We start from the raw sequence: 26232 nt of genomic DNA on the forward strand, positions 1-26232 counted from the left end.
AAGGGATGGATACGTGCTTTGCAGTATCATGTCTGTCCTTTCTATGTTCTCAGTCCCTTCCATGTGTCACTCCTCAGTATATTATACCTGCTCCATACTGTGCGTGTGTGTACATTATATAAAGATCTACTTTCTTATTATAAGAAGAAATGTACCTACTAATAATCTAGATATTGGCATATATGCATTGATATCTGAGCATCTGACCTGCTAAACATATGATCTATACAGCAATCAAGCACTTTAGTTTCATTATATAGCAAAACAAAATGTCAGTTGCTTCAGTGGGTACAAAAAATATTGAGCATGATCCTGTTTTTTTAACTCTCTTTAGCAAGATATTTATACACATGGAAACTCTGTTGTAGAGATGATGGATGAAATAGGCTATTAGATAAAGGAGAGAGAAACAAGTGCTAAAATGTTTAACACGGTATAATGGAGAACCTAGATTTTTATTACTTTTCTTCTCATTGCAATATTTATTGTAATAATAATTTTTGAAAGAAATCAGAATTCATTTCATATTAGTTATAATTATTTCTTCAACTAATATTCCCATTATTTTAGAGATCTGCCAGTTTATCTTAATTAAAAGAATGAATGTCATGGAAGTTAATTGACTTATAGGATTACCTGATTGGTATTTCTTTTAGTTCTTAAGCTCACATCTCTAAATTCCCAGTTGAATAATTCTTCATCTAAATCACTCTGTTATTTATGGGGAAATATTTCTAACTATGATATATGAGATTTATCAGATAAATGCCCCCCCCCCCCCTTTTAATTGCATCTAAGGTTTATAGAAACATCAAAGGGTAAGGAATATTTTGGGATAATTTTATTAATTCAGCACAATAGGGCATATAATTTTTTCCAGAAGTATAGGTACATTTGATGCCTCACAGATGCATGTTTGCAAAAATTAGGGTTAGGAGATATAATCCTTCAAATGTAGGACAAATGAAATTTAACCAGCCCTTGTGAAAATCAACCTATTTAATATTTGTTTGTATTTGAACCAAAATCTAATTAAATTTATTAGTGACTTCTAAGCAATCTTGGCATAACCTTGATCAAATGTATGTAGCACTGTCTAGTAGAAAGAACAGTGGTTTTAGAGAAAACAAGAGTTTCAAATCTCATTTGTGCCACATATAAACCTTTCCTAAGCCTCAGTTTTCTTATCTGTATAAAAGGAGTAATAAAACCGATCTTGCAATATTGTTAGGAGAGTCACAGATAACATATGAAAGTGTACAGCATAGTGCCTGGTACAAAGTAAATCCTCTGCTGTGACAAGTATTGTTATTATTATTAGTCTTAATATTATTAAATACACCATAAAGGCACAACTCACCCTCAGACTGGCAATGTGTCTTGACTTGCAAATATAACCAACACTAATATTTTTCTCAGTTTAGATGGAAAGAAACCTCAAACCTAAAAGATATATTTTTATAAAATCCAAAAAGTGTGCACATATGGATTGCTGTTTTGATACTAGCAGACTGAATCTCAGGCTAATTACCCTGAAAAAAATGGTCATTGTCAACTTAGTATTTTTTAAAAAGTTTTTCAGTGTCTAATCAAATTGCAGAGAACACTTTCTGCCACAGTGGTATACACCCTGTTTTAACATTAACAAAGTAAGCTAAAAAAAAAATAGCTCGATTTCAGTATATTGAATTGGTTTCTTCTTTTTTAATTTGGTAGCTTTTTTTTCTCTCTCCTTTTCGAAATAGAAGCTTTAAAAATATGAAAGGGATTTGTAATTATAAAGCTGATATATATGTTTATTCATAAAAAGATAAAAGGGAATATGTATAATGACCAGCATTATAAAGATTTTGTGTATGAGCCAGGTCTTCAGCTCTCTTTTGCAATATTTATATTGTGTAGGTTGTTACACTCTGTATTCATACTCAGACTCTTTTGTGCAAATGGCCCGTATTAAAATATTTTAAAAGCATTATGTTAATTCTTAAGCACGAGTTATTTTTTCATAGTCTAAAGAAATTGGAGGCATTGCTGATAGAATTAATGACAAGAGAAACAATGGAGGGATTTTAGCTCCATTCAGACCACCCACACTTCGCTAAAAGAAAAAGTAGAACCCGAGCAAAGTAGTTATTATCCCAATCAAATACTGAACATGCAGTTCTGTTAGCACTGATATAACTAACTCTAATTAAAACACCATGAAAACTATATAATGAGGTCACTGTTAATCTGAAATGGTTCGGGGGGGGGGGGGTTAGTCTCTTACCAGTCTTAAAATCAAATGCATGTAATGGAGTCAAATGTATGATCAGTGGGAAACATGACCATGACCTGAGAAATGTGTTTTTTAATAGTTCTGCCTAATGTCATTGATTGCCTAAGCATAAACCAGTTCTAACATCTTTCAAAAGCAAAGTTTTGGGAGCTTTTGTGTTTGAAAAGTGCTTTTAATGTGTTGTTTGCTTTATTTATTCTTGTTTCAAGGCAGAAGTGTCTTGACATTTACATTGCTATTTCCTTGCTTTCAAGAATGCTAATGAAAAATTGTTTTGGCTTGGGCTGGCTTGAAGTTACCCTCTGAAATTCCTCAAGGCCATTCCAGCTACAGCTCCGTTGGAAAGGGCTCCCTTCCTTATAAACCTGCCCCTGCAGCTTCAACAAGGGCATAAAGCCAGAGAGCCACACACTGGTACAGGCACATAAATATGCTGTCACTCGGCTTACAAACAAATGGTGCCCCCAAAAGTCCTGAGTGAAGTATTGTTTGTAACTGAGAAGTATCTTCCCCCCACGAAATATTATAAACGTATTTGCTTGAACAGCCTCTAACAGATTACTTAACCACCGTGTAGCTGAAATATCCTATTAGGAAGAACAATAGGACAATATTGCAGCATAACCGATAGTTTTATTTAGAAAAATTAGCCTTTAATTTATTTTGAATGGTGGAGCTTGAGGATGTTCACTTTCCCAGAGACTCATTTCTACCTAGCAGTCAGCATTAAACACTGGCTTATGTTTGCTTCCTTCTTAATTCCCCACATCCTCAAGTCAAAACCATTGCAATCTAAATGCAATGGCTGGGTCTCTGGTTTTCCTCCCCAAAGCAACACTAAATTTCCTATCCTTTGGTAAAATCACCCCATAATCCCACTTAATCACAGTGAATAAAGCAACAATAATGCAGGGACACTTTATTAGTTTTATTGCTTATTTGCTGTCTCTTTAAGTGAGTAGAAAGACTAAACGTGGGATTTTTATGCAGATGTTCTTTCCCAAAGTATGAATGTGAGGTCATGTTGATATATTTTGCACTCGTATATTGGGGTTGCCTATTAAGAGAAAACTTTTGCAAATCATATTTTTGCTGAGAAAAGTTTCAAAATTCTATTGTTTTCTACTTGTACACTAAAAGTTTAAAATCAAAGATCTTTCCAGGTCTGTGAAGTTTAGTCCAGTCACTTAAATAAAGAAGATGGCAGTTAGTAGTATGCACCTACTTTTAAAACTATTTAGGCTGGTATAGGACTTGGGTGAAAAAAGGAGATACCAAGACACAGCAGCAGCCTCAAGAACTCATGCCCTTAAGCACTGCAACAATTTGTGACGAGGCCAGGAATCTTGCTGAAATTTGCTAAAATAAGCCAGGAAGAATGTCTATTCATAAGATATTAAATTTCAAGCATGAAATGGTTGGTGCCAAAATCTAAAAAGTGGTTCAAACTTTAAAATTTAAATGGAGAAAGATAGACTTTTCAACAAATGGTGCTGGAACAACTAAACATCAAAATGTAAAGATAGTGAATCTAGACAAAGGCCTTACACCTTTTGCAAAAATTAACTCAAGCTAAATCAACTTAAATGTAAAACACAAAACTATAGAACACCTAGAAAACAACATAAGAGAAAATCTAAGTGCCCCTGTGGTGATGATGAAAATGTTTTCATTGTATATATGTGATAAAGGTTCGGCATCCAAAATATTTTTTAAAAGTTCTTAAAGCTTAAAAATAAAACAACAGCAACTCAATTTAAAAGATAGGCAAATGATCTGAAAAAAACACCTCACCAAAGAAGACATATATACAGATGTATGTCTGTAAGCACATTGTATGAAAATAAACATACAAAAAAGGTGGTCAACGTCATGTCATTAGAGAGTTGCAAGTTAAAACAATCAGATACCAATACACATTTATTAGAATGGCTAAAAACCACCAGAATATTGACACGATAAAATTCTGCGAGAAATGTGGAGCAACTAAAAGCCTTATTCATTGTTAGTGATACTGTTACAATAACCGGTTGTTATGTAACTGGAAAGGAATAAAGGGAGACTAATAACACAGACATGCCATTTATACAGATTTGCCAGGGAGCTGCAGTTGACATTCTCCAAGCCTATTCCTCACAGGTCGCTGGGGGAAGGGCCTGGACAGTAGACAGATGCACGCCCAGGAAGGTCTGGGTGATGTGAGAAGCTGCTTACCAGTCAGTCACACCTGGGCACAAGCATGGAACAGACACTGAAAACTGGCCCTACTTTTGGCTCTACTGGAGTCCCAGCTGCACCTTTTTCAGGACTGGGTTAAGTGGCATGGGACTGTGCTAGCTGAGAAATATAATTTCATGCCAATAAAAACCATTCATTCTCCTGTGAGGGCCTTTGGAAGTGCTCATTCTAGTGGAGCTCCAAGAACCCCACTTCCACTAATGTCGGGGAACCTGGACCCACTGATTTCTCTAGCAATGCTAGTAGGAATATAAAATGGTACAACCACTTAGAAGGCAGTTTCCAGTTTCTTACAAAGCTAAATAGAGGCTTACTATATGACCCAGCAATCACGCTCCTTGGTATTTACCCAGATGAGTTGAAAATGTATCACCACGCAAAAATCTGCACATGAATATATATAGCAGTTTTATTCATAATTATAAAAAATTGAATCCTTCAGTGGGTGAATGGATAAAGAAATTGTGATACATCTATACAATGGAATATTATTCAGTGATTAAAAAATTAATATGGAGGAAACTTAAATTCATATTGCTAAGTTAAGAAGCCAACCTGAAAAGGTTGCATACTGTATGATTCAAAATTTATGACACTCTGGAAAAGGCAGACAGTAAGAAGATCCGTGGTTGACAGAGGCTTGGGGAGTGGGGAGGGAGAGATGAATAGGCGCAGCAGAGATTTTTAGGGCAGGGAAACTATTCTGTATGATGCTGTAATGGTGGATACATGTCATTATACATTTGTCAAAACCCATAGAATGTGCAACACCAAGCATAAACCCTAATATTAAGTATGAAAGTTAGTTAATAATAATGTATCAATGTTGGTTCATCAATTGTAACAAATGTACTACACTTTGCAAAATGTTAGTAATGGGGGAGGAGCTGTGTATTGGAAGGAGCAAACTGTGTGTTTGTGTGAAGGGTTATAGGTTATATGGGAACTCTGTACTTTCTGCTCAATTTTCCCCTAAACCTAAAACTTCTCTAAAAAATAGTCTATATTTTTTAGGAAAACATATTGTAGTGGAGAATGCATAGGTTCACTGGGCCAGATGGCATACTCTGCTTTTGCAGAATAACTATAGAGATTTAAATAAATTAAATAAAAAGAATCCATTAACAATACACAGATGCCAGAAGATCTCATCTCCACCCCCCAGTAGGAGAGCATTCCCTACTGGAGTTGCAGTAAAGGGAGGAGACAGAGAGAAGACTTAAGAGAGAATTCTTAAGAAAATACATAATCTCCTTCCTCCTCGGGGGCAATAAGTCAGATTTTACATTGCTGGATTTTGATAGCAGTAATATTTTTGCAATATTTTGTAGTTTTCAACACACTTTCATTTACATGATCCCTGATCGTATATATCATGTTATGAGCAGCTCCCCACTGTTCACCCAGCTCAGTACCTGTGGAGGACTTTGCAGCTTTTTATTACGCTGTTATAATCTATCATTGTGCTCTTCTCTGCTCCTTTTACACAGGATTAGAAAAATTGCCTGAGTCGTAATACAGTCAGTGTCCACTGAATCAGATTCTTAGAGCTTGAGGGACTTTAGGAACTATCTTGAACAACAGATTATCATATCACTACACAGAGACCCGGAGGTGCTGAGAGCCTTACGAACCGGCTGGAGAAACAGAGAGGAGGTTCCTTCCCCCACCACCTGCCTCATCTGCCCAGCCCCGGGGGAGTCCCAACGACCTGAAATAAGGCTTCCACAGCCACTCAATCACTAACTCACCAACTCCTCAACTCCAGCTCCCAGTCAGCCCTTCGTTCTTCACTGACACTGAATTATGTTCTCAGCCCCCCCACACCTTTCTTATGCCAGAGCCTTCCTGAAGGCTTCTCTTCTCTCCCAACGGCAGTGGCCCCTTCATGGAACTGCAGATAACTCTTCCTCACAACGCAGATTTCTTCACGGCTCTTTTGTGTAAACAATGAAGTCCAAATCTCTCAACACGGACTGAAGGGACTCCACACTTTGATTCCTCCCTGCTCTCCATAATCATGAACCTAATAACCATTCAGACCGTTTGCACTTCTTGCTTTTCGCTCCCTGGCATGTCCCGGGCAACCTGTCCTTTGCATGTTTTTCACACTGTCCTCTCTTGGAAATGTCCCCTGTCTTAGTCAGTTTGGGCTGCTATGAGAAAACACTAGAGCCCTGGCTGGTGTTTCTCAGGGGTTAGAGCATCAGCCCAAGCACTGAAGGGGTACGGGTTAGATCCCCCGTCAAGGGCACGTACCTGGGTTGTCCTGCTTGGGGGGGGCAAGCAGGCGATCTCTCCCTCTCTCTTTCTCTCCCTCTGCCTCCCTCCCTTCCAGTCTCTCTGAAAAGCAGTGGAAAAATGTCCTCATGTGAGGATTAACCAGAAAAAGAGAGAAAATATGATAGTCCTGGCCACGTGGCTCAGTTGATTGGAGCATAGTCCTGTCCACCAAGAGGTTGTGAGTTCAATAGGGGTGCGTACGAGAGGCAACAGACCCACGATATTTCTCTCTCACTTTGATGTTTCTCTCTCTAAAGATCAAGGAAAACATATCCTCAGGTAAGGATTAAAAAAAAAAAAAAAAAAGAAAGAAAGAAAACACTATAGACTGGGTGATGTATAAACAACACAAATTTGTTTCTCTCAGTCTGGAGTTGGGAAGCCCAGGAGCAGGTGACCCATGTCGGTGAGGACAGTTTCCTGACTCCCAGACACCTGTCCTCACAGGGAGGAGGGCGGGGGCTCTTAGGGTCTCTTCAATAGCGAGGCCACTGTTCCCATTCATGAGAGAGTGGACCTCTACACTCGTGAGGCAATCATTTCCTAGTCGCCCTGCCTCCAAATGCCATCATATTAAAGATTATATCTCAACATGTAAATTTGGGGAGGAAACAAATATTAAGTCTATAGCACTCCCTAATTTATTGGGCACCTTACCCATTCCCTCAAGTCCAGATAAATGCATCCCTTTTCCTGTAAAAGCTTTTCTGACTGCCACAAGATAATAATTTCTCTTTTCACTGAATCCCAACAGCACTTCTTGCCTGTAGAACTCATTGGGCACTTTGCATAAGTATTCTGCAAATTTATTTAAATTATGATTAATATACTTTACCTCCAATTAAATTAAATTCCTTGAAGGTGGGGATTTTATATTGTCAAGTCCCATCAGTATGCATGCACAGAGCAATCTTCAACGAAAGGTTATTTATAGGAATGAGAGTTAGTTTTAGACCAACACCATAGATTTAAAAATCTTTGAATTGTCCAATGCCACATTGTGAAGAAAATTCTTTTGCATATTCCAAAAATAATATATTTCAGTGTTTAGTGACACATTTGTTGAGGCAGTATCCTTTGGGACAAAGTAAAAATTCCAAATGCAATATTTAGCTCTATACAGTGAAGTTCTGTCAACAACTTTCTTAAAAAGCAAATCATTTTTGACTTCCTCCTTGCATATTTGATGACAATTGTCATAACACCATCGGGTTGAAGAGTGAGATTCTTACACGAATAACATCCCTAGGGGTTGTTTAACATTAAAAAAAAAGCTAAACCTGTTCACTAAATGTTCTTTGGTTCAATGTAATTAAGAATTTTATCTTTTCTCTTTATAGTTATCATTATAAATAACCAATTTTTCCATTTTCCTAAGTGGCATATCTCCCTGTCATACCCACCACTTTACTTTGAACTGTTTCTCTCCCATAAAAGAGGAGCTTGTAAGGCTGGAGAGCATGAAGCCTTATAATTTTGAAATATTTTTTGCATCCAGAATACTTAGAAATGTGAATTCTCTACGAATAAAAAAAAGGTAGGATGATTTGCTATATATTTCATAAACGAAGTAAAATTCATCGCACTCTTGGGATGCAGTTCAGTCAGATACATCAAAATGAAGCTATTTATTCTATTTGTTCTGTTGGCATATACATGAATTAATAGAGCCAAGGAGAAGAATAGCATACATGTATTTCTTCGATAACTATAGAAATAATTTAATGACAAAATACTGAACTATATGTTTACAATCCTAAAGTTTGCTCTATATGTTAGAACATTATAATCAATGCTTTCAAGCTTACACACTGGAAGACAAGGTATCCAATAATGGTATTACTAACAGGAAAAAAATCACTTGCTTAATCATGGTTAACTCAAAGCAAGGCAAATATTTACTTTTCTATGGAAAATAAATAATAAAGTAAATTGAGTCCATAAATATTGAAGGGGTAATAAAATGTGCACCAGATACATAAGTCAGACCATAAGGGGTCTTCTATATCTACTGAAAGTGCCATGAAAGGCAAATAGGGAAGGAGTTTACTATATAACAATATATAAAACTAGGTATTAATGTATGGTTTTTATTAATTTCTGAATTTTCCTAAGTTAAAAGTGAAAGAAATAGAATTATCTTACATATAATAGTCTAAAAATATAATTTACCTCTTTGATAAAGACTTTTTAAAATGCTGTATTTAATAATGTGGCTTAATTAGTCTCTTTAGCACTCACTATATTTACCATACACTGTATTTTACTTAAGTGCCTTGTTCATTCGTGTCCCCATTCCCGCCCCAGTAATATAACCTCATCATGGCAGGTGTTTTTTGGTTTGTTTGCTAAATCCTCACCTGAGGCATTTTTTCATTGCTTTTCAGAGAGAGGGGCGGGGAGAGAGAGGGAGAGAGAGAGAGACAAACATAGATGTGAGAGAGACACATGGATTGTTTGCCTCCTGCATGAGCCCTGACCAGGGCCAGGGATCGAGGCTGCAACTGAGATACGTGCCCTTGGCTGGAATTGAACCCAGGACCCTTCAATCCTGGGGCCAATGCTCTAACCACTGAGCCAAATCGGCTAGGGCAGGGCAGGTGATTCTAACTTGAGGTGACTTCAATGGCTCTGATGCTTACAAGAATACATGGAGCAGGCAAAGTGCCTTAAAAACATCCCTTTTAATAAATGAATATTTCCCAAACAGTTATGGCACAGAGTCATAGCATGAGAAGAAATGATATAAAATAAAGATTTTAAATGTGAATTTGGTTTTAAAATCATAAAGAAAAATCATGAAATACCAGAAGAAAAAGTTTCTTATTAGAAAAGGGTCTCATTCCATTATCTTATTTTATAGATATAAAACTTAAGGTATGAAGAGATCAAGCGATTTGTCAGATCACATAATTTTTGTACTAAAAGACACCTTAAATCTCATGTAGTCCAAATATCCAGGGGACTTAGGGCTACTCAATGATGATGAGTTCATCACCCTATAAAAGCATCATATTTAGTTACTTAAGATACTTGTTAAAAACTTCTTTCTCATATATAATTAAGAATTGTATTCCTATGCTTGAATTCTTTAGCCCTAGCTATATCCTTTGGAAATACATAGTATGTCTAGTCCAGGGTATTATTTTAGAGAGAGAGAGAGAGAGAGAGAGAGAGAGGTAGATAGATGATAGATAGATAGATGATAGATGATAGATGATAGATGATAGATAGATAGATAGATAGATAGATAGATAGATAGATAGATAGATAGATGATAGATAGATAGATGATAGATAGATAGATAGATAGATAGATAGATAGATGATAGATAGATAGATAGATAGATGATAGATAGATGATAGATAGATAGATGATAGATAGATAGATAGATGATAGATGATAGATAGATAGATGATAGATAGATAGATAGATAGATGATAGATAGATAGATAGATAGATAGATAGATAGATAGATAGATAGATAGATGATAGATGAATGTAAGTTAATGCTAAATTTGAGACCTTTTATATGTGAGAGTATGAGAGTTTTGGGCCAAATAGTCTTTGCCTCACTCTTCCTCTAACATCTTTTTGTCTCCTGCCTTGACTCATGATAAACCCTGCACCATATATATATACATACACACACACATATACACTCATAAAAACATATATAAAAATACCTACTCACATATACATACACACAGAGAACGTACATAGATATGTATATATAATTGCTAGACACATGAACACATTATATTAGAGTCTATTACACCAAAAGGTATGTATAAATTTTGTGTCTTATAGAAGAATCAAACAGTTAAAAAATTTTAAATATGTAATACTCTTTTAAACTGCATTTTCTTAGTTTAATTTCTGCTATATCAGGAACTCAAAAATCAAAAAGGGGTTGTAGTTGTCTCATCCTCTAAGAGCCTAAATTGAGTCCCCTTCCACAGGAAAATTGTTTTACTAAAATATTTGTTAAAACTGTTTAAATGTTTTCAAAAATCACTCTATTGTGACCCTTCAATCAATTATCTCTATTCCCCTAGTTATTTCAAGATTCATCAAAATCCCACTCTCCCCTGAATATTAAACTTATCTAACTCCCTCTTAAAAATGTAGTTGCTATACTATGAGGCTGTGAAAAAGAAGCAACTCTTACCCTTTGCAACAGCATGAACAGACCTGGGGGTTATCATGCTAAGCAAAATAAGCCAGTCAGAGATAGACAAATACCATATGATCTCACTTATATGTGGACTCTAATGAGTAAAATAAACTAACAAAATAGAACCAGAGGCATGGGTACATAGATCAGACTAGACTGACAGATGCCAAAGGGGCAGGGGGAGGGGCGGGACTGGATAAAGGAAGGTGAAGAGATTAGCTAAAGAACATCTATGCATTGCCCCTGGACACAGACAATAGTGTGAGGAGGGCTAAGGGGGGGGGGGCAGAGCCTGGGTGCAGGCGGGTGAAGGGTGGGGGGGAATGGAAGGCATCTGCAATGGTGTCAACAATAAAAAATTTAAATGAAAAAATGTAGTTTCTAGAATGAAACACAGTGCTCTAGATTTGGTCCTACTAGGACAGAATAGCATGGGTTCATCTTCTGATTCGTTCACAGAAGTTTATTTCTCCCAATACAACCTATAATTTCACCTGTGTTTTTTTCAGTATCTATATCATGTTTAACACACACTGACTTAATGTAAAAAAATTCTTCATCATTTTCTATATGATACTACTAAACTAAATCATTTTCTATATGTACTACTAAACCAAGTTTCCTTTATTCTATATTTATGCGGCTGAACTGTTCTTTGGGGAAGGAGAATGGTCCTCAAGTTAGAGATATAATAAATGTTTTACATTGTTAAGAAACTTTTGTTCACAGAAGATACATATTCTGAAAAGTTAAACATAAAAGTTTAATTGAGGGGTATGAAATATAAATTTTGAAGCACATATCCTACCTATAAAAACCTGGTGGCACTTGCTGAAGCAGGAAGCTCTTCTCCATGTCTTGGAGAATGTCATTCAGCATTCGGACGCGCAGGGGGACTCTCTCCTTGGGATCGTTAGCAGGCCGCATCTCGTCCGACTGAAAGAGTTCAGCACTTTCCCGCAGGCGGGAGGCGGGGGCCAGCAGCTGATGAGTGTTGGGTTGATCGGCTGGTGAAGAAAAATGAGCTCATCTCAGAAGAGACATTGTCAAAGGAGCAAATCATCCTTTTATAATTATGATGTATTAATTTCACCAAAAATATTGTCTAACTTTATTGTATTCCACTAAGTTTATTAAATTTACCGCTACTAATACTGCGGATAATAATTACCACTAGTAACAATTCCAGCAAATAGGTACTGATGGTTGAGAGACTATGTTCCTGGTACTGGGTTGAGCACATTATATAATTATCTCATCTATTATTCACCAAACCTTGTATTTCCATGTCTATCTCATAAAAGCTGAAAATTAATTAAAGTAAGTAAATTGCCATAGGTCACCAAGCAAGTAAATGACAGGCTACAAACAGAAGAAAGATCTTTCTGACTCATTATTTTTTGAAAACACGAGATACGTTACTGTGTTGTTTGTCTAACTTACTGAAAGTCATTCTGATATGAACGGTGGTAGCAAAGAGAACACAGGTCATTCCTTTGACTAAGAAAAAGGTCATGTTAGTATAGTGATTATGGCCACCAGATCCTGGAGCCAGACCACCTGAGTTCAAATCCCTGCTCCACCATTTAGTAGCTGTGTGGTGGTGGGCAAATTACTGAGCATCTTGACGCAAGGAATGAACAAGATGGATAAGACATTTAGTTTATGCTGGAATCGAAAGACTGAACAACAGCAAGAACAAGTTGGACATCCTTGAGAGTCTTCCATTAAGAAATAAAAATCTGTTCTGACGTAACATACACTACAGAATTGAAGACGTTACTGCGGAATCAAGCGAGACGAATTGTACCATTCTACCTTATTTAGCTTTAAATGAATCGATCTTTCACGGCGGTGCAGACATAGAGATTTGACACCTTTAGGAACTGGCTGGGTCCAGAAAGAATCCCGACAGTGGAGAGGAAACCTGCCATCCACAGCATATGCCTGTGTGTTACCTCAGGGCTATGAGGCTACAAATTGAAGTGTAGCTTCACTTCCACTGTTCACACAATCATCTTGCAATGTCACTGATGTTCCAAGGACTCCTAATGGTCATTTCTGTGCTAATTGGAGCTCGTTTGTCTCTTTAAATAAGACCCAGAAAGTTATGTAACCTTTTCTACGTAGGTTTTTGTAGCCCCAGATGATTGTGCTTTCATTATCTTTAGGATCCCTGCTAAAATGTCAGTTCTGTGAGGGAAAAAGATTTTTGTCTGTTTTGTTCACTGCCACTCGCCCAGCACCTAAAACTGTGCCTGCATTTCATTGAATGACTGAACATGTGAACTGTGTACTTCAATCATAGTATCATGGCATCTGTAATATTTTAATCTTTATCTGCCATGTCTCTCACCTTTTCCTGGCTGAAAAGAACCCCACTAGATCCACAAATGTTTTATCTCTCTTTGTATTTCCAGATTTTAGCACAATACTTTACATATGATAGTCATTTAATAAAATTTTTGTTGAGTGAATGCTGAATTATAAGATAATGTCTTATTCGCATCAAGATGCTCAGTAATTTGCCCACCACCACACAGCTACTAAATATTAAATAATGCCTACAGAATTACTCAGGGAGATGTTTGGAACATACTCAACAAATCTTATGTCCCTTACTTTACTACTGAAATCAATAATAGTTGCAAAGAAAAAATTAAAAAGAGTCTATTTTAGGGTAATGGTAAGTTAAATAAATTGAATTGAATTAAAATATGGCCTAACAATAACCCATAAAAACAAAGAATATATAAAACTTCATTTAAGACATAATGAATGTCAAAGAGAGGACTAATTGAGGTTCTTAACAATTCAGGTTTAATAAGTAATAAGTCTATCTGACCAAAGAAAATGAAGTAGGAGCTAGACATATCTCTCAGGGAGGGTTTATATAAGTATCTTGAAGTAATATGTACATGGAGTCTAAAAACCAAGAACTTGATATCAAAAAACAGAGAAGAGCTTGGTCTACTTAATTGCCATCAATGTGGTCTTGAGTAGATTACTTAATATTAGTGTCGTTCAGTTTCCTTGTGGAAAATGGAAAATGTTTATTTCATTTTCTAAGCATAAAGGTCACTATGCTAAGGCAAGTTATTGTTATCAGAGTCCACAAACTGAACAGAAATCACTACCAACTCATTTTCGAGAGGCGTGCAAGAAGTACTGTGACAGCTTTGCTAATGCTTTCATTCTCAGACGTGCTACTTCTTATCACTCCCTCCCTCCGCGGCCCCTCCTGGCAGCTGTATCACACCCCTTCCCTGCACACTTCAATCAGCATTCTGTGGATCTGGCACCATTTTTCTTTCCATGGGCTGGCGAATCAAACCTCTGAAGAATAAGGGAAGGGGTAACACAGAAGGGTAAAGAACTTAAACATCCAGTCTCTGAAAATGATCCTTCTACATTTTGCTCCTGGTGAAAAGCCAAGCATTAATAACTTTTTATAGCATAACAGCACAAAATAATTTGCAACAAATATTAAAAATCAACCTTAGTATAATGCAAAATAATTGAGATTCCCTAGTGAAACTATGTTGATTTTATTCAAGAGACAATTGAAACGTACTTCTACGTTTCAAACAGGAAGTTTGTATTTTTTCCTTTCATCTCAAAGGAATATAACAAATGTATTTTCAGCAAGTACTTCATGAGACCTATTTTGTGTGTTATTCTGTAAGTATTGGGAGAGAGGCAAAGACATAAGATTAAATCTCTCACCTTAACAGGTTTCTAACCTTGTTATAAATAATCCATAAATTGAGAATAAATAGTGTCAAATGAAATTAATGCTCATGAGGATGACTGAAGAGTTCTTCGTGTACAAGAATATGCTTAGTAGATCCCAGGGAAGAAATAAAACTTGAGACAAAAATAATAAAATTGTCCAGAAATCAAGGGCACCTCAAATGGGACTCCTGAAAGTTCTGGGACTTGATCTGTGTTAAAGTGGTCGAGGTAAGTGTTCCAGCTGTAAGCAACATCATTAGTTTTCCCTTCGCTTCCCTCAGTCCTCACCCCTCTGGAGTTTTAATCTATCTTTAACTTAAACCCTTTTAATTTTTTTAGCTTTTATGGATAGGACTAAGCTGGGCATCATAAACTATCAATATTAATTCAAGAAGAGGGAGGGAGAAAGGGAGGGAGAGGGGGAAGGAAGAAAGGAAGTATCTTAGTTAGTGGCTATAGAGATGCAAATTGAGATGTAAGCAAGCCAGTTCAGGAGGGGCTTTAAAATACAGCGGAGGAAACATTCCTACCATGCAGGGAGTCTCTTGCCTTCTAGTCCTCCAGCACCCAACAGCACCCTCCCCTGAAGGCAGTTCACGAGGCCGAGTGCTGTAGTGGAAAGGGCAGGGGCTTTGGATTCTGACAGACACAAATATGTTTGTGTCAGATTCAAGCCCTAAACTTGAGTATCTCTCTCTCTCTCTCTCTCACACACACACACACACACCAGCTCCGAAGCTCAGTTTCTTAATCTCTAAAATCAGTTTTAATGATACCCAGCTAAACTCATGAGGTTTTTGTGTGTTTTTTAAAAAAAATACATTTTTATTGATTTCAGAGAGAAGAAAGGAGAGGGAGAGATAGAAACATCAATGATGAGAGAGTCATTGATCAGCCACCTCCCGCATGCCCCCCACTGGGGACTGAGCCTGCAACCCGGGCATGTGCCCGGAGCCTGAATCGAACCCTGTTCGATCTTAGGTCAACACTCAACCGCTGAGCCACACCCAGCCGGGCTAAACTCATGAGTTTTGAGTAAGATTAAATGTCAAAAGGAATGTGACACACTTAACATAATACTTGGGGCTCTATGGAGGCCCCCAAAGTGCCAAGGTGCTTCCCAGGAAACTTGTTCCTCCTAAGGATCCTTGAGACAGGATCCCAAAACACATTCCAACAGAGCAGAAGCTCAAAGGTACTTGGTACAAGTCTTACTCACAGGTCTCTAAGAGTTCTGGGTAAGGCCGTCACTACAGTGCTAGCTGCACCCAGTAAGTCTACACGTGTTCTAACCTGCTAGGACCTGGGACCTGTGCAAACTACTTCTTTTCCTTAGGCACTTCGTAAATTGATGAGTGTCAGCATGGCCTAAACCTTTGTGTGTTATGACTATTCTATAATCTCCTGGGTAAATTTACAACTGTACTATTTTAAAAAATGATTTTAGTACCTACTATTATGGTCTCTCTTCAGAGTTTCAGATTCCAAAAAGTTTTAGTTTATTTCCATTTTTTTTTTTTTTTAAATGTCTTGTTTCCATTTTCTGGCTTTATTTTTAAAGGCTCACTCAATTTCATTTTAAATTAAGAGTGAAATATACTGGTTATAGTCTAAAGCTACATTTTTATATCAAACAATATAGCCTTTTGCTTTAATAGTATTTCACAGAACCTATTCTTCTATAGATAAGCTTATCCCAGTTTTAAAGGTGCTAAAAATTGTGCAATCACAGCTTAGACTTCACCAATTTATAGCAACAACAAAAAGTATGATTTATGTTCCACAGAACACACTGGTTAAAAGCAAAATAGAAGATTATTTGGGAGGAAATATATGTTACTTAATGTCATCTTTAAAATATCTTGTGGTATCACTAAAGAAAAGAAAAGAAATTCCCAACATGATTTCAGCCAAGAAAAATAACAGTCCTGTATTATCTTACTTTGCCATTGGTCATGCTGCATTCTTTTGTATGAATCACAATGAATCATCTCAGACGGCTATTTAAAGAAGTTAAATCAACAGACACAGGTAGCGAAAGAAATGTGGAAGCTAGTACTCTACAGATACTCAAATAATCTAATGTTGATTTTACAATGCATAGGTAAAAAGGTATTATTTAATGATGAAATATACCACCAGTGGATAATTATATCTAAACTGAATACAATAGAAAAAAAATTTTTTGCAAAGATGTCAAAGTGGCATATTTAGAAGAATTAGGTTGACCACTTAAAAAAAAAAAAGGCAACACAGTCTAAAGATTATACTGTATTCTCACAATTATCCAGTGATCCAGGTAGCCAAGGCAGATGAAAATCTAGCAAAATTTTTAACATAGTGCATGGGATGGATGCTTGTGGCTGGTGCAGAAATTAAAAATACCCAGGGGCTCTTTTTGTGGGCCACAGATGCTTCCATTGTGTTGTGTTTGCAACGACATGATCTGGCTATTGACTGCTTTGGAAGAGTGAGCAAAAGCTTTCTTGAATCAGTTCATTTCATGTGTGGTTTATTTACTATCACCCCCACGGTGAGGCAGGAAGTTGAAGTTGCATATTTAACAACATATGTGAGTTCAATAATGTTTGGCTAAATCAAAAAACTGAAAAAAGGCCCTAGCTGGTTTCGCTTAGTGGTTAGAGCCTTGGCCCTCAGACTGAAGGGTATCAGGTTTGATTCTGGTCAAGGCCCAGTTGTCTCAAATTCTTTTTTGAAACCAGGTATGGAATATCAATAAATGGGAAGCAATCTTTTCTTTTACCCTCACTCAAGGACACTCTTATTGATTTTAGAGAGAAGGGGAGGGGGAGAAAAAGAGAGAGAGAGAAACATCAAAACCTGCAACCGAGGTATGTGCCCTGAGCAGGAACAAAACTTGTAAACTGTCGGCGTATGAGATGAAGCTCTGACCAAATGAGCCACACCGGCCAGGGCGAACTACAGTCTTTAATATGGTTATATATAATCAGAACCCTTACAAAAATATAATGGGGATTGATACTAAACATATTTTTAGGAAACTGTATCCAATAGTTGGTCAGCCTCATCAATTTTCTCCATCAATTTGAGCAAACACAGTAAGATGTGCTTACTCAGAGAATGCTTTTGGGTTTAAGTCCTTGTCGCACAAAAAGGTCATTTCCAGAAATGCCAGTTCAGGTCAAACCATTAGAAATCCAGCGTGATTCAGAACTGTTTGGATTTTAGACGGATTGCTTTGGATTTCTCAAGCGGGACCCAGGGCCAGTTATGCTCATCCTTTACAACCTACAGGCCAGTTCTGAGTTGGAACTGGTGGTAAATAAAACCAACTGGAAACAGATGGCCTGAGGACTAGAATCATGCAATTTACGTAGCACATATTTAATTTTACCAATTGGTAAATTCATTTTGTATTTCTCAGAAAGGGAAAAAAAAAAGATATGACATGAGCCTTAATCACTTGTGATTGTAGCAGAGAACCAAAGTGACACTTGAAAATAGGAAGCTACAAATCTAACAACACAGAGTGCTTGCCTCCATGGCGTCATCACTTTGAAATATCACCCCTCTTCCTAAAATGAAGTGATTGACACTAATGAATTTTCAGAGCTAATAAAAAAAGGTTAGACCAAATCAGCATTGGTAGATTTTCAAAGGACAGAAGGAAATAAATGCTGCCAACAACCATTGTACATTTAGTGAGACAATTGGGAAGGGGCTACAAGCTACAGTGTTCGAAATTGTTTCCTGCTGAATCTGGCTTGCACTAATAAATGTGTACATTGCCAGATCAAATGAAAGTGACTTTTACTCTGTTTGGTCAGTTGTAGTTTTTACAATAATGCTAAATAATTAACAACCAGAAGTCCAACAAAGAAAAATAGTAGATATTAAACCAAAAAAAAAAAAATCAGAATTATATAGTCATTGATGATTTTGAAGTCCTGTCTTTTACATTAAAAAATAGTTAAAGTGAGACACAATAAACTTAGTAAGGTTATTAACTGCTCATTCCTTAGTCTCATTCCAGGTTCAATGGTGTGCTGGTACTTTATTCTTCACACCTTCTCCTGCCCATGCAAACTAGTCCTAATGCCTTATATGTAAATTTTTTGTACATAACTTTTTTCACAAATACATCTGAAGCATATTAGTTATCTATCAGTCATCATTTATACTACATTTCCATGCACCACATATAAATATTCATTGTCTAACTATTATGTGTTTGGCATATACCAAATATTAAGAGCCAAGGTCACTCAGTCAAATAAGCTTTCAAGAACCATCCAATAAATCAACTCAAACAAATTATTCACTGGGAAATTATCCTTCTTTCTGGTGGCTGTGAGAACGGTAGAGAATGGTCTGCTGCTACCATAAACTAGTGTAATAAATAAATAAGATGGCCGGTTGTCAAGGGGTAAAAATTACACTGTTGAAAATGCAATTGGGTTTTCGGAGACCTTCATACTTAAACTCTTTGCAAAAAGGAGAAACAGTGTTTTATAGCTCAGCCCTAAAGGTCACTTTTTTTTTTTTTTTAAACTGTAATTGAGAACTGAAGACTTTTCACTGCTAACTGTCATAACAAAATAAAATATATCAACAATTTAAGCTTGTATTAGCAGTAAATTTATATGTTTCATTTGGCTACTGGAATTCTGTTTAGCTAATGAAATCTTCTAGCATTGTAGCTAAAATTAAAACTGAAATATTTATTTAGTTGTTGCTAAATGGTGTCCATTATCACACATTAGTATATTCAAGTATTCTATTTTAGAAATAAGGTTATAACCAAAGTAGTCAAAAGAAATCAGGTACACCAAATTGCCTACAATTTAACAACATTTGAATATCCTTTGACTATGATACAGAGCAAATAAGTTTGAACCATGATTACTAAAATACAAAAATGTTTGGCTTAAAGGTGTCATATCAAATTCCTTCAATTAAATATTTATACTCAGGTCATGGTAAAAAAGAAAATGCTTTGTCTATTGTTTTTGGTTACATTCTGTTTTGCTTTGTCTTGTTTTTTCTAGTATCAGGCACATTTCAAGTCTGGTGCATGTTTCTGAGTAAAAGTGACAGGGAGAGACTCAAGGAGTTTCACATCAAAAGAAAACAAAGCTCAAAAATAATCAACAATCAAAGAAAAACTCCTTCACCAAAGCTGAAGCAGTCCGATATAACAGCAAGAAGCCAAAATGCTCCTGGCTCATCTACTGACAACCTTGGGTTTTAGGGAGAGGTTCACATACACTTAGTGGTATCTGCCCTGCAGTGAAAATCTCTGTAGCAAACTTTTTGTACATATGAAATTTTCTGAGGAGAGAGAACATATTTTTCTTTAGATTTTGAAAGGGATCTCTAACTACCCAAAAAGACAAGAGTAATAATACAATTCTAACAATGATCCATTAGGATATTATTTGACCTTCAGAAGTAGCCTATGTTGCTTGAAATGCTCATAGAGTAATTATAATGCTAAAATATTGTATTTGTTTATGGATTTTTACAAATAAACTCAATTGTTTAATATAATAGAACTTGCCATTTAAAATTACAATAGTGATTTCACTCATATGTGGAATCTAATGGACAAAATAAACTGATGAAAAAAATAGATCCAGAGACATAGAAGCATGGAACAGACAGGAATCTCAGAGGGAAGGCAGGGCTAGGGGAGTGGGTGGGGAGAGATTAATCAAAGAACTTATATGCATATATGCCTAACCCATGGACACAGCCAGTAGTGTGGGGAGGGCCTGGGGGTGGGGGTGGGGGCGGATGCCAAGTGGAGGGGATCAATGGTGAAAAAAACGGGGACACCTGTAATACTTTCAACAATAAAGATTAATTAAAATAATAGTCAAAAACATTACAATAGTGCTAATACTTTTGTTTTCACTGGTTTTATTTCTTTAAATTAAAATAAAACTCTTCATGTCTTTATTACAAATGCAGTATACATTTATCATAAAAAATTTTGACTTAGAAAGGCAATTTGTAAATCATTTATAATTCTATCATGTAATGTTAGTATTTCACCATATACTTTTTTTGTCTCCTTCCTATGAATGACAGTTATTCCTTTATAGACAAACAAATCTGTGTTACATAAATAATAATCTCCTTTTGTTCTCTGAAAGTTTTAAGCATTATACACAGTACCAACTGCATTTTCTGAAGTATAAAAATGAGAAAAATCTACTGAACAAGTAAAATAGATGCTTAAAAGAAGTCCTTGCAGAAAAAATAATACGAATATTCACAGAATATTTTGTTCTTTATTTATACCAGCTCTGCTATTATTTTGCAAAATGTCATATAGTTGGTGACTCAGTGTCTATACCCCAAATATTCTAAAAATAGTAAATTAGAAGTGGAGGGCAGAGTGACTGCTGCAGGAGTCACACTCACAGCAGTGAGATAGAAGCTTGACAAAAGTAAAAAAAGAAGAAAACTACATGAGACTGACAAATACAACAAAGTAGAGCAATGAGGCCATTTAGTAGAGGAGCAAACAGCTCTACACAACTGCTCAATTGTTCTTGAGGTCATGGCTTTACAGTCACCATAATAAAAGTCATAAGAATAATGGGGGGACATGTAGGATTGTAGTATTCCCTTGGTTAAGAAGCTACCCAGGTTGTCAAAAAAAAAAAAGTATTAAACTTTCAGATATTGAAAATATTTGGCTCTTTAGAATGATCTACTTTCCAAGGATTCCCATAGTTAGAATATCGACTTTTGCATTGAGGAGTGCATGTCTACAAATGACTCATTAAAGAGCTGATAATAAAATGTGTGACTCAAAGAGAAGGAGGGGTCATTCTTTAATTACAATACTGACCTTAGTATTTGGTTAATAAGGACAAATTATAAGCCTAATTGAAAGATTTATATGCAGATAAAGTGGAAATGAAGGTAACTGTTAGGGTGCTGTCAGAATCCTGCAGAACGAGATATATTCAAATGTGAAGGAATTGAAGTAGACACTATGGAAATTATCTTCTTAATTTCCAGCTTTAGGGCTTAATCTAGGATGAGCCAGCACTTCAGTGGAATGGGATGGAGCCCCTACCTGATAGAAACCAATCCCCAAGAAGAAACTTCTGGGCCAGTCTTATTTGAACTGATTAAATGTTAGGTACAATGTTAAAAAAAAGTCCCTAAACTATATTTTTCCACATGGAACCTATAAATAATAACTAGAGCTTGAAACTATAAATCTTTTTGATAAAAGATAGTAGAACATCCTTTAAAACTTACATGTTGCCTTACACTTGCTTATAAGTATACCTCACTCCCATTGACATGGCAGCAAAAATTCTCCATCCCTTCCCATGATAATGCTCTATAGGAAGGGAGGCTCTGCATCACCATAGTTAGTATACCAGATAATTTTATCCATTTCTTGTTGAAAATTAGTTGAACAGTTTTTCATTTTCTAAAATGACTATAATTTAAAGAAATATTACCTTTAAGGCTGTTTTGAACTTCTAAAGCTATGTCAAGAGCATTGAAAGGCAGAACTGGCTCGTTGGCAATTTGTAAAATCACTTCTCCTGAGAGCTGAAAGAAATAGAAAGAGAAATGCTAGCATTCAGTATTAAGGGTTTTGTTTGTTTGTTTTTCATTATTCCAGACACTCTTACACATCCAGATAGCAGAAACGCGTAGCATACAATATACTTTTATACATTCTCTTTTTTTAACATATTTTTTATTTTATTTTTGTATAAAGAAAGAGAAACTCAGTATCTATTTCATGTCTCAGGTTAATATAAAGAAATATAATTTCTCCTCTTTTTTTTTAACTAAATATTAAGAAATTGCTTTCCTACTTGGGGTTATAATATTTAAACTGTTAATTCCTTATAAAACAGTTTCAGAATGTCACACGATAAATTGAACAGTAGAGATAAACTGAAAATCAATATCTGGTTATTGAACTAAGTAAAGCTTCACACAAAATTAATGATCAATTGATTTCATTTAAAAATGTAATTCAACCTAAAAAAATTACTTTAAAATCTTAGGCACTCTTTTCCTTTATGCTTTACTATATTCCTAATTACTTTTCTAAAATTTTTCAAAACTAATAGTATTTATACATCTTCAAGGTCAATGTTCAAATGAAATGTAAAAATATAAAATTCTGAATGGCATCCCCAAAACTCATACCTGGAATTTGCATACATGCATATCCCCCACCATAAGACTGTGCTTGAAAGCCAATACATGCACTACAGTGAACTAGCATCTGCTTAATAGATTAAAGAAGTCATATGCATTCATATATATCTCAAAGGAACTTTGGACTGGTCGTAAATGCTATGTTACTCTCCTCTCTCAACTGATATTTAATATTTACCAGGGTTATGTGAATCTCCTACATACCTTACAGCCCTAAAGCTGGCACACAGTGAAATGTGGCCGGGTTAATGTTACTAATAAACTATGAAATGTTGTTAAATATTCAAGTCCACATATTTAACAAGGGTCAAATTCTATTTAATATTTCAAAGTTATATTTCCCAATTGTTTACACATGATAAAAATACAATTCAATGTGACCTCCTATATGCCTGGAGAAACACATTTCTTAGAAATAAAGGAGAAAAAGATACTTCGGTATCCCTTTGTTTTTGAGATATTTTTCTCCCAAATGTAGCAACCACTTCCTCCCCAATGCCTCAGGTATCTTTGCAGAGTTTTATCACCAGCATAGTGATCACAAAAGTCCTGGGAAAGTGCCTGTTCCGATTATGCCGCCTGCAATGGATTGATATGAATCCTGTTTCTATTCCATCACACCCCATCCAAATCATGCAAGGAACTCTGATATTTGGAAAGACATTATAAAAAGAAATTTTTAAAGAAGATTAAGAAGCATTCTAGTTTCTTTTGCCAATTTGCACTGGATAATAGAAACGACAGAACAGACATGTTTCGTTTACACTTTTGGAGTCTGGAAACCACACATTACAAAAGATTAAAATGAAAGAACCAGGGAAAGAGGGGAAAGGTGACTCCTTTGTGTGCTGGTGGAGAGAGCTGTTTTGTTTTGCTTTCTTAAGAGCCATTTGGCAGCTCGAACAACTGGAATATACACCAGTCACCTTGCTATTTCTTTCAGAAAGAACCTGGCAACACATTTTGGGATTTCTAAGTCGCCTGGCCCAGGGTAGACTGCTTAGACTACATCAGTTCTATTTGCAGCTGCATAACCAAGAGGGGGATTTGTGCATGCCTCGCCGTGAAGTGAGAAGAGATGAGACGTACTGCATACTCTTCTCACCAACTCTGGAATTCAGCCTTATTCAGTCAAGCCAAAGCAATCTTCCCTTACATTTATACAAAGCCCTATTATTTTTAAAGTGCTTTATACTTAAATAACTCATTCATTATCTTAACAAACCTAGAGGCAGGTGGTCAGGGAATTAATCCTGTGTTAAAAACATTGAGGTTCCAGCCCGGCTGCTATGGCTCAGTGGTTGAGCATCGACTCATGAACCAAGAGGTCATTGGTTTGATGCCCAGTCAAGGCACATGCCCAGGCTGCAGGCTCGACCCCCAGTAGAGGGCATACAGGAGGCAGCCGTTTGATATTTCACTCTCATCCATGTTTCTATCTCTCTATCCTTCTCCCTTTCCCTCTCTCTCTAAAATCAATAAAAATATGTTAAAACACACACACATAAACATTGAGGTTCCAGCCTAGATGATGACACCGGAGGCTCCTTAACTCACCTCCTTTCATGAACACACCAAGTCTACAGCTACACATAAAATAATTCCCTCTGGGGAAAAAAAAAAAATCTAGAAATTAGCTGAGTGATTCCTAGGCTAAAGAGAAAAAAATCCACATAAAAATGGGTAAGAAAGTCTGAGACATACTCAGGCCTTAAGACCCACTGCATCACAGGGACATACAAAAGGCAGAAGCTCACAACTCATAGCTTCGCCCTGAGAAGAGAAGTGTTTGGGTCCAGCATCTAGTGCCCTAACTTTTAAGATTTTTATTTGAGGAATAGTATCCCCAAAATACTTAGCCCTGAAAGCCAATGGGGCTTGTGCTACAATACTCACAACACTATAGCAAACAAAAAATGGTTGTTAAACATCTTGGGAGGACTAGCTGTGGCTTTCCCCCCAGGGTTCAGTGCAGAGGCAGCAGGAACAAAAAAATAAAAAAAATAATTCCCAGTCTTTTCCTGAAAGAGGTCTATCTACATATCTTAAAACCTGTAGCTGGAGGGTCAGGTTTCAAATTTAACATACATCTAGGGGCCAACTGCAATCCTTTCTGGATATTGGAGGGACCCAAGTGTCATCTTTGTGTACTTCCTCTGCGCTGCTCAGAAACACTGGTGTCTCCCTGAAAAGCGGTTGTGCACATGTCTGGTGCCTGGCTTTTGTGGCTACCACTCAAGGGATACATCCCTTGATCCCCTGGCTATGATGGTCAGAGGGGCTTGCGTTCACAGTTCTAACAGAAAGTAGCAGACAAAAAGGCACTTGTTATCCCACCAGGGCTCAATGTAGAGGTAGCAGAGTGAAATGTGCATATCCTAGTTTTTCCTGAAGAGGTTTATCGCATGCTTCCAAAGTTGCTGACTGAACATTTGTCTTCCAATTAGCCTGCATCTAGGTGTTGACCGAGATCTTCCTTTTGGGACACTGACAGATCTGGGCACACCTTCAGTTACTGGGAGCCACTGAAAACAAAGAATTCAGCTTGGACAATCACAAAGACTTGAAAGAAATCCAAGAGCTAGGGCAAGGCTCATCTCCTACAGGAGGCCATTCCATCAAGAATAGGAGAGGGAACTAACAAACAGAGAGTCAAGGAAAAAGAAGAAATAAAGAAATATGCTTCAAACAAAGAATAAGATTAAACTGCAGAAACAGAGTTTAATAAAATGAAGATGAGTGATTTTCCTGATAAAAAGTTAAAATTGCCATAAGTTTGCTCATCAAGATCAGGAGAATAATGCATGAACCGAGTGATAATTTTAATAAAGTGACAGAAAATACAAGAAAGTACCAAACAGAAACCAGAGGTGAAGAATACAATAATTGGCAAACTCAAATTCAGGGCAGTGGATTTCATCTAATCAGAAAAGCAATAATCAAAAAGAATAAAAAAGAGTAAAGATAGCTTAAGGGACATATGGGACACCATCAAACGGATCAGTATCAGTGTTATAGGGGAACCCAGATAGAGAAAAGGGAGAGAAAGAGGCAGAAAGCTTATTCAAAGAAATAATGGTTGAACACTTCCAAATTTGGGGAAAGAAACAGACATCCAGATCTAGGAATCTTAGACAGGTCCAAATAAGATAAATCCAAAGAGACTCACACCAAGACACATTATAATTAAATTGTCAAAGGTTAAAGACAATGAGAGCATCTTAAAAACTGCAAAAGATGTTACATACAGGGAAGCACCATAAGCAAATTTAACAGCAGAAACTTTGTAAGACAGGAGAGATTAGAATGACATATTTAAAGTATTGAGAAA

At 36.5% G+C, this 26232-nt stretch overlaps 1 protein-coding gene across 3 annotated transcripts in view; it reads right to left on the bottom strand.

Moving 5' to 3' along the window:
* Positions 1-26232, bottom strand: part of NAALADL2 (N-acetylated alpha-linked acidic dipeptidase like 2) — a 910351-nt gene that overhangs the window by 29553 nt on the left and 854566 nt on the right. For all 3 annotated transcript variants that reach the window (XM_016218033.2, XM_087818309.1, XM_087818310.1), the window contains 2 exons: positions 22184-22277; positions 11785-11983 (listed from right to left, as the gene is read on the bottom strand). In XM_016218033.2, coding sequence (XP_016073519.1) covers positions 11785-11983; positions 22184-22277 — 293 coding nt within the window. The remainder of the gene's footprint in view (positions 1-11784; positions 11984-22183; positions 22278-26232) is intronic.

Source organism: Miniopterus natalensis, chromosome 6 (assembly GCF_054644295.1).
Source record: "Miniopterus natalensis isolate mMinNat1 chromosome 6, mMinNat1.hap1, whole genome shotgun sequence".
Classification (NCBI taxonomy): domain Eukaryota; kingdom Metazoa; phylum Chordata; class Mammalia; order Chiroptera; family Miniopteridae; genus Miniopterus; species Miniopterus natalensis.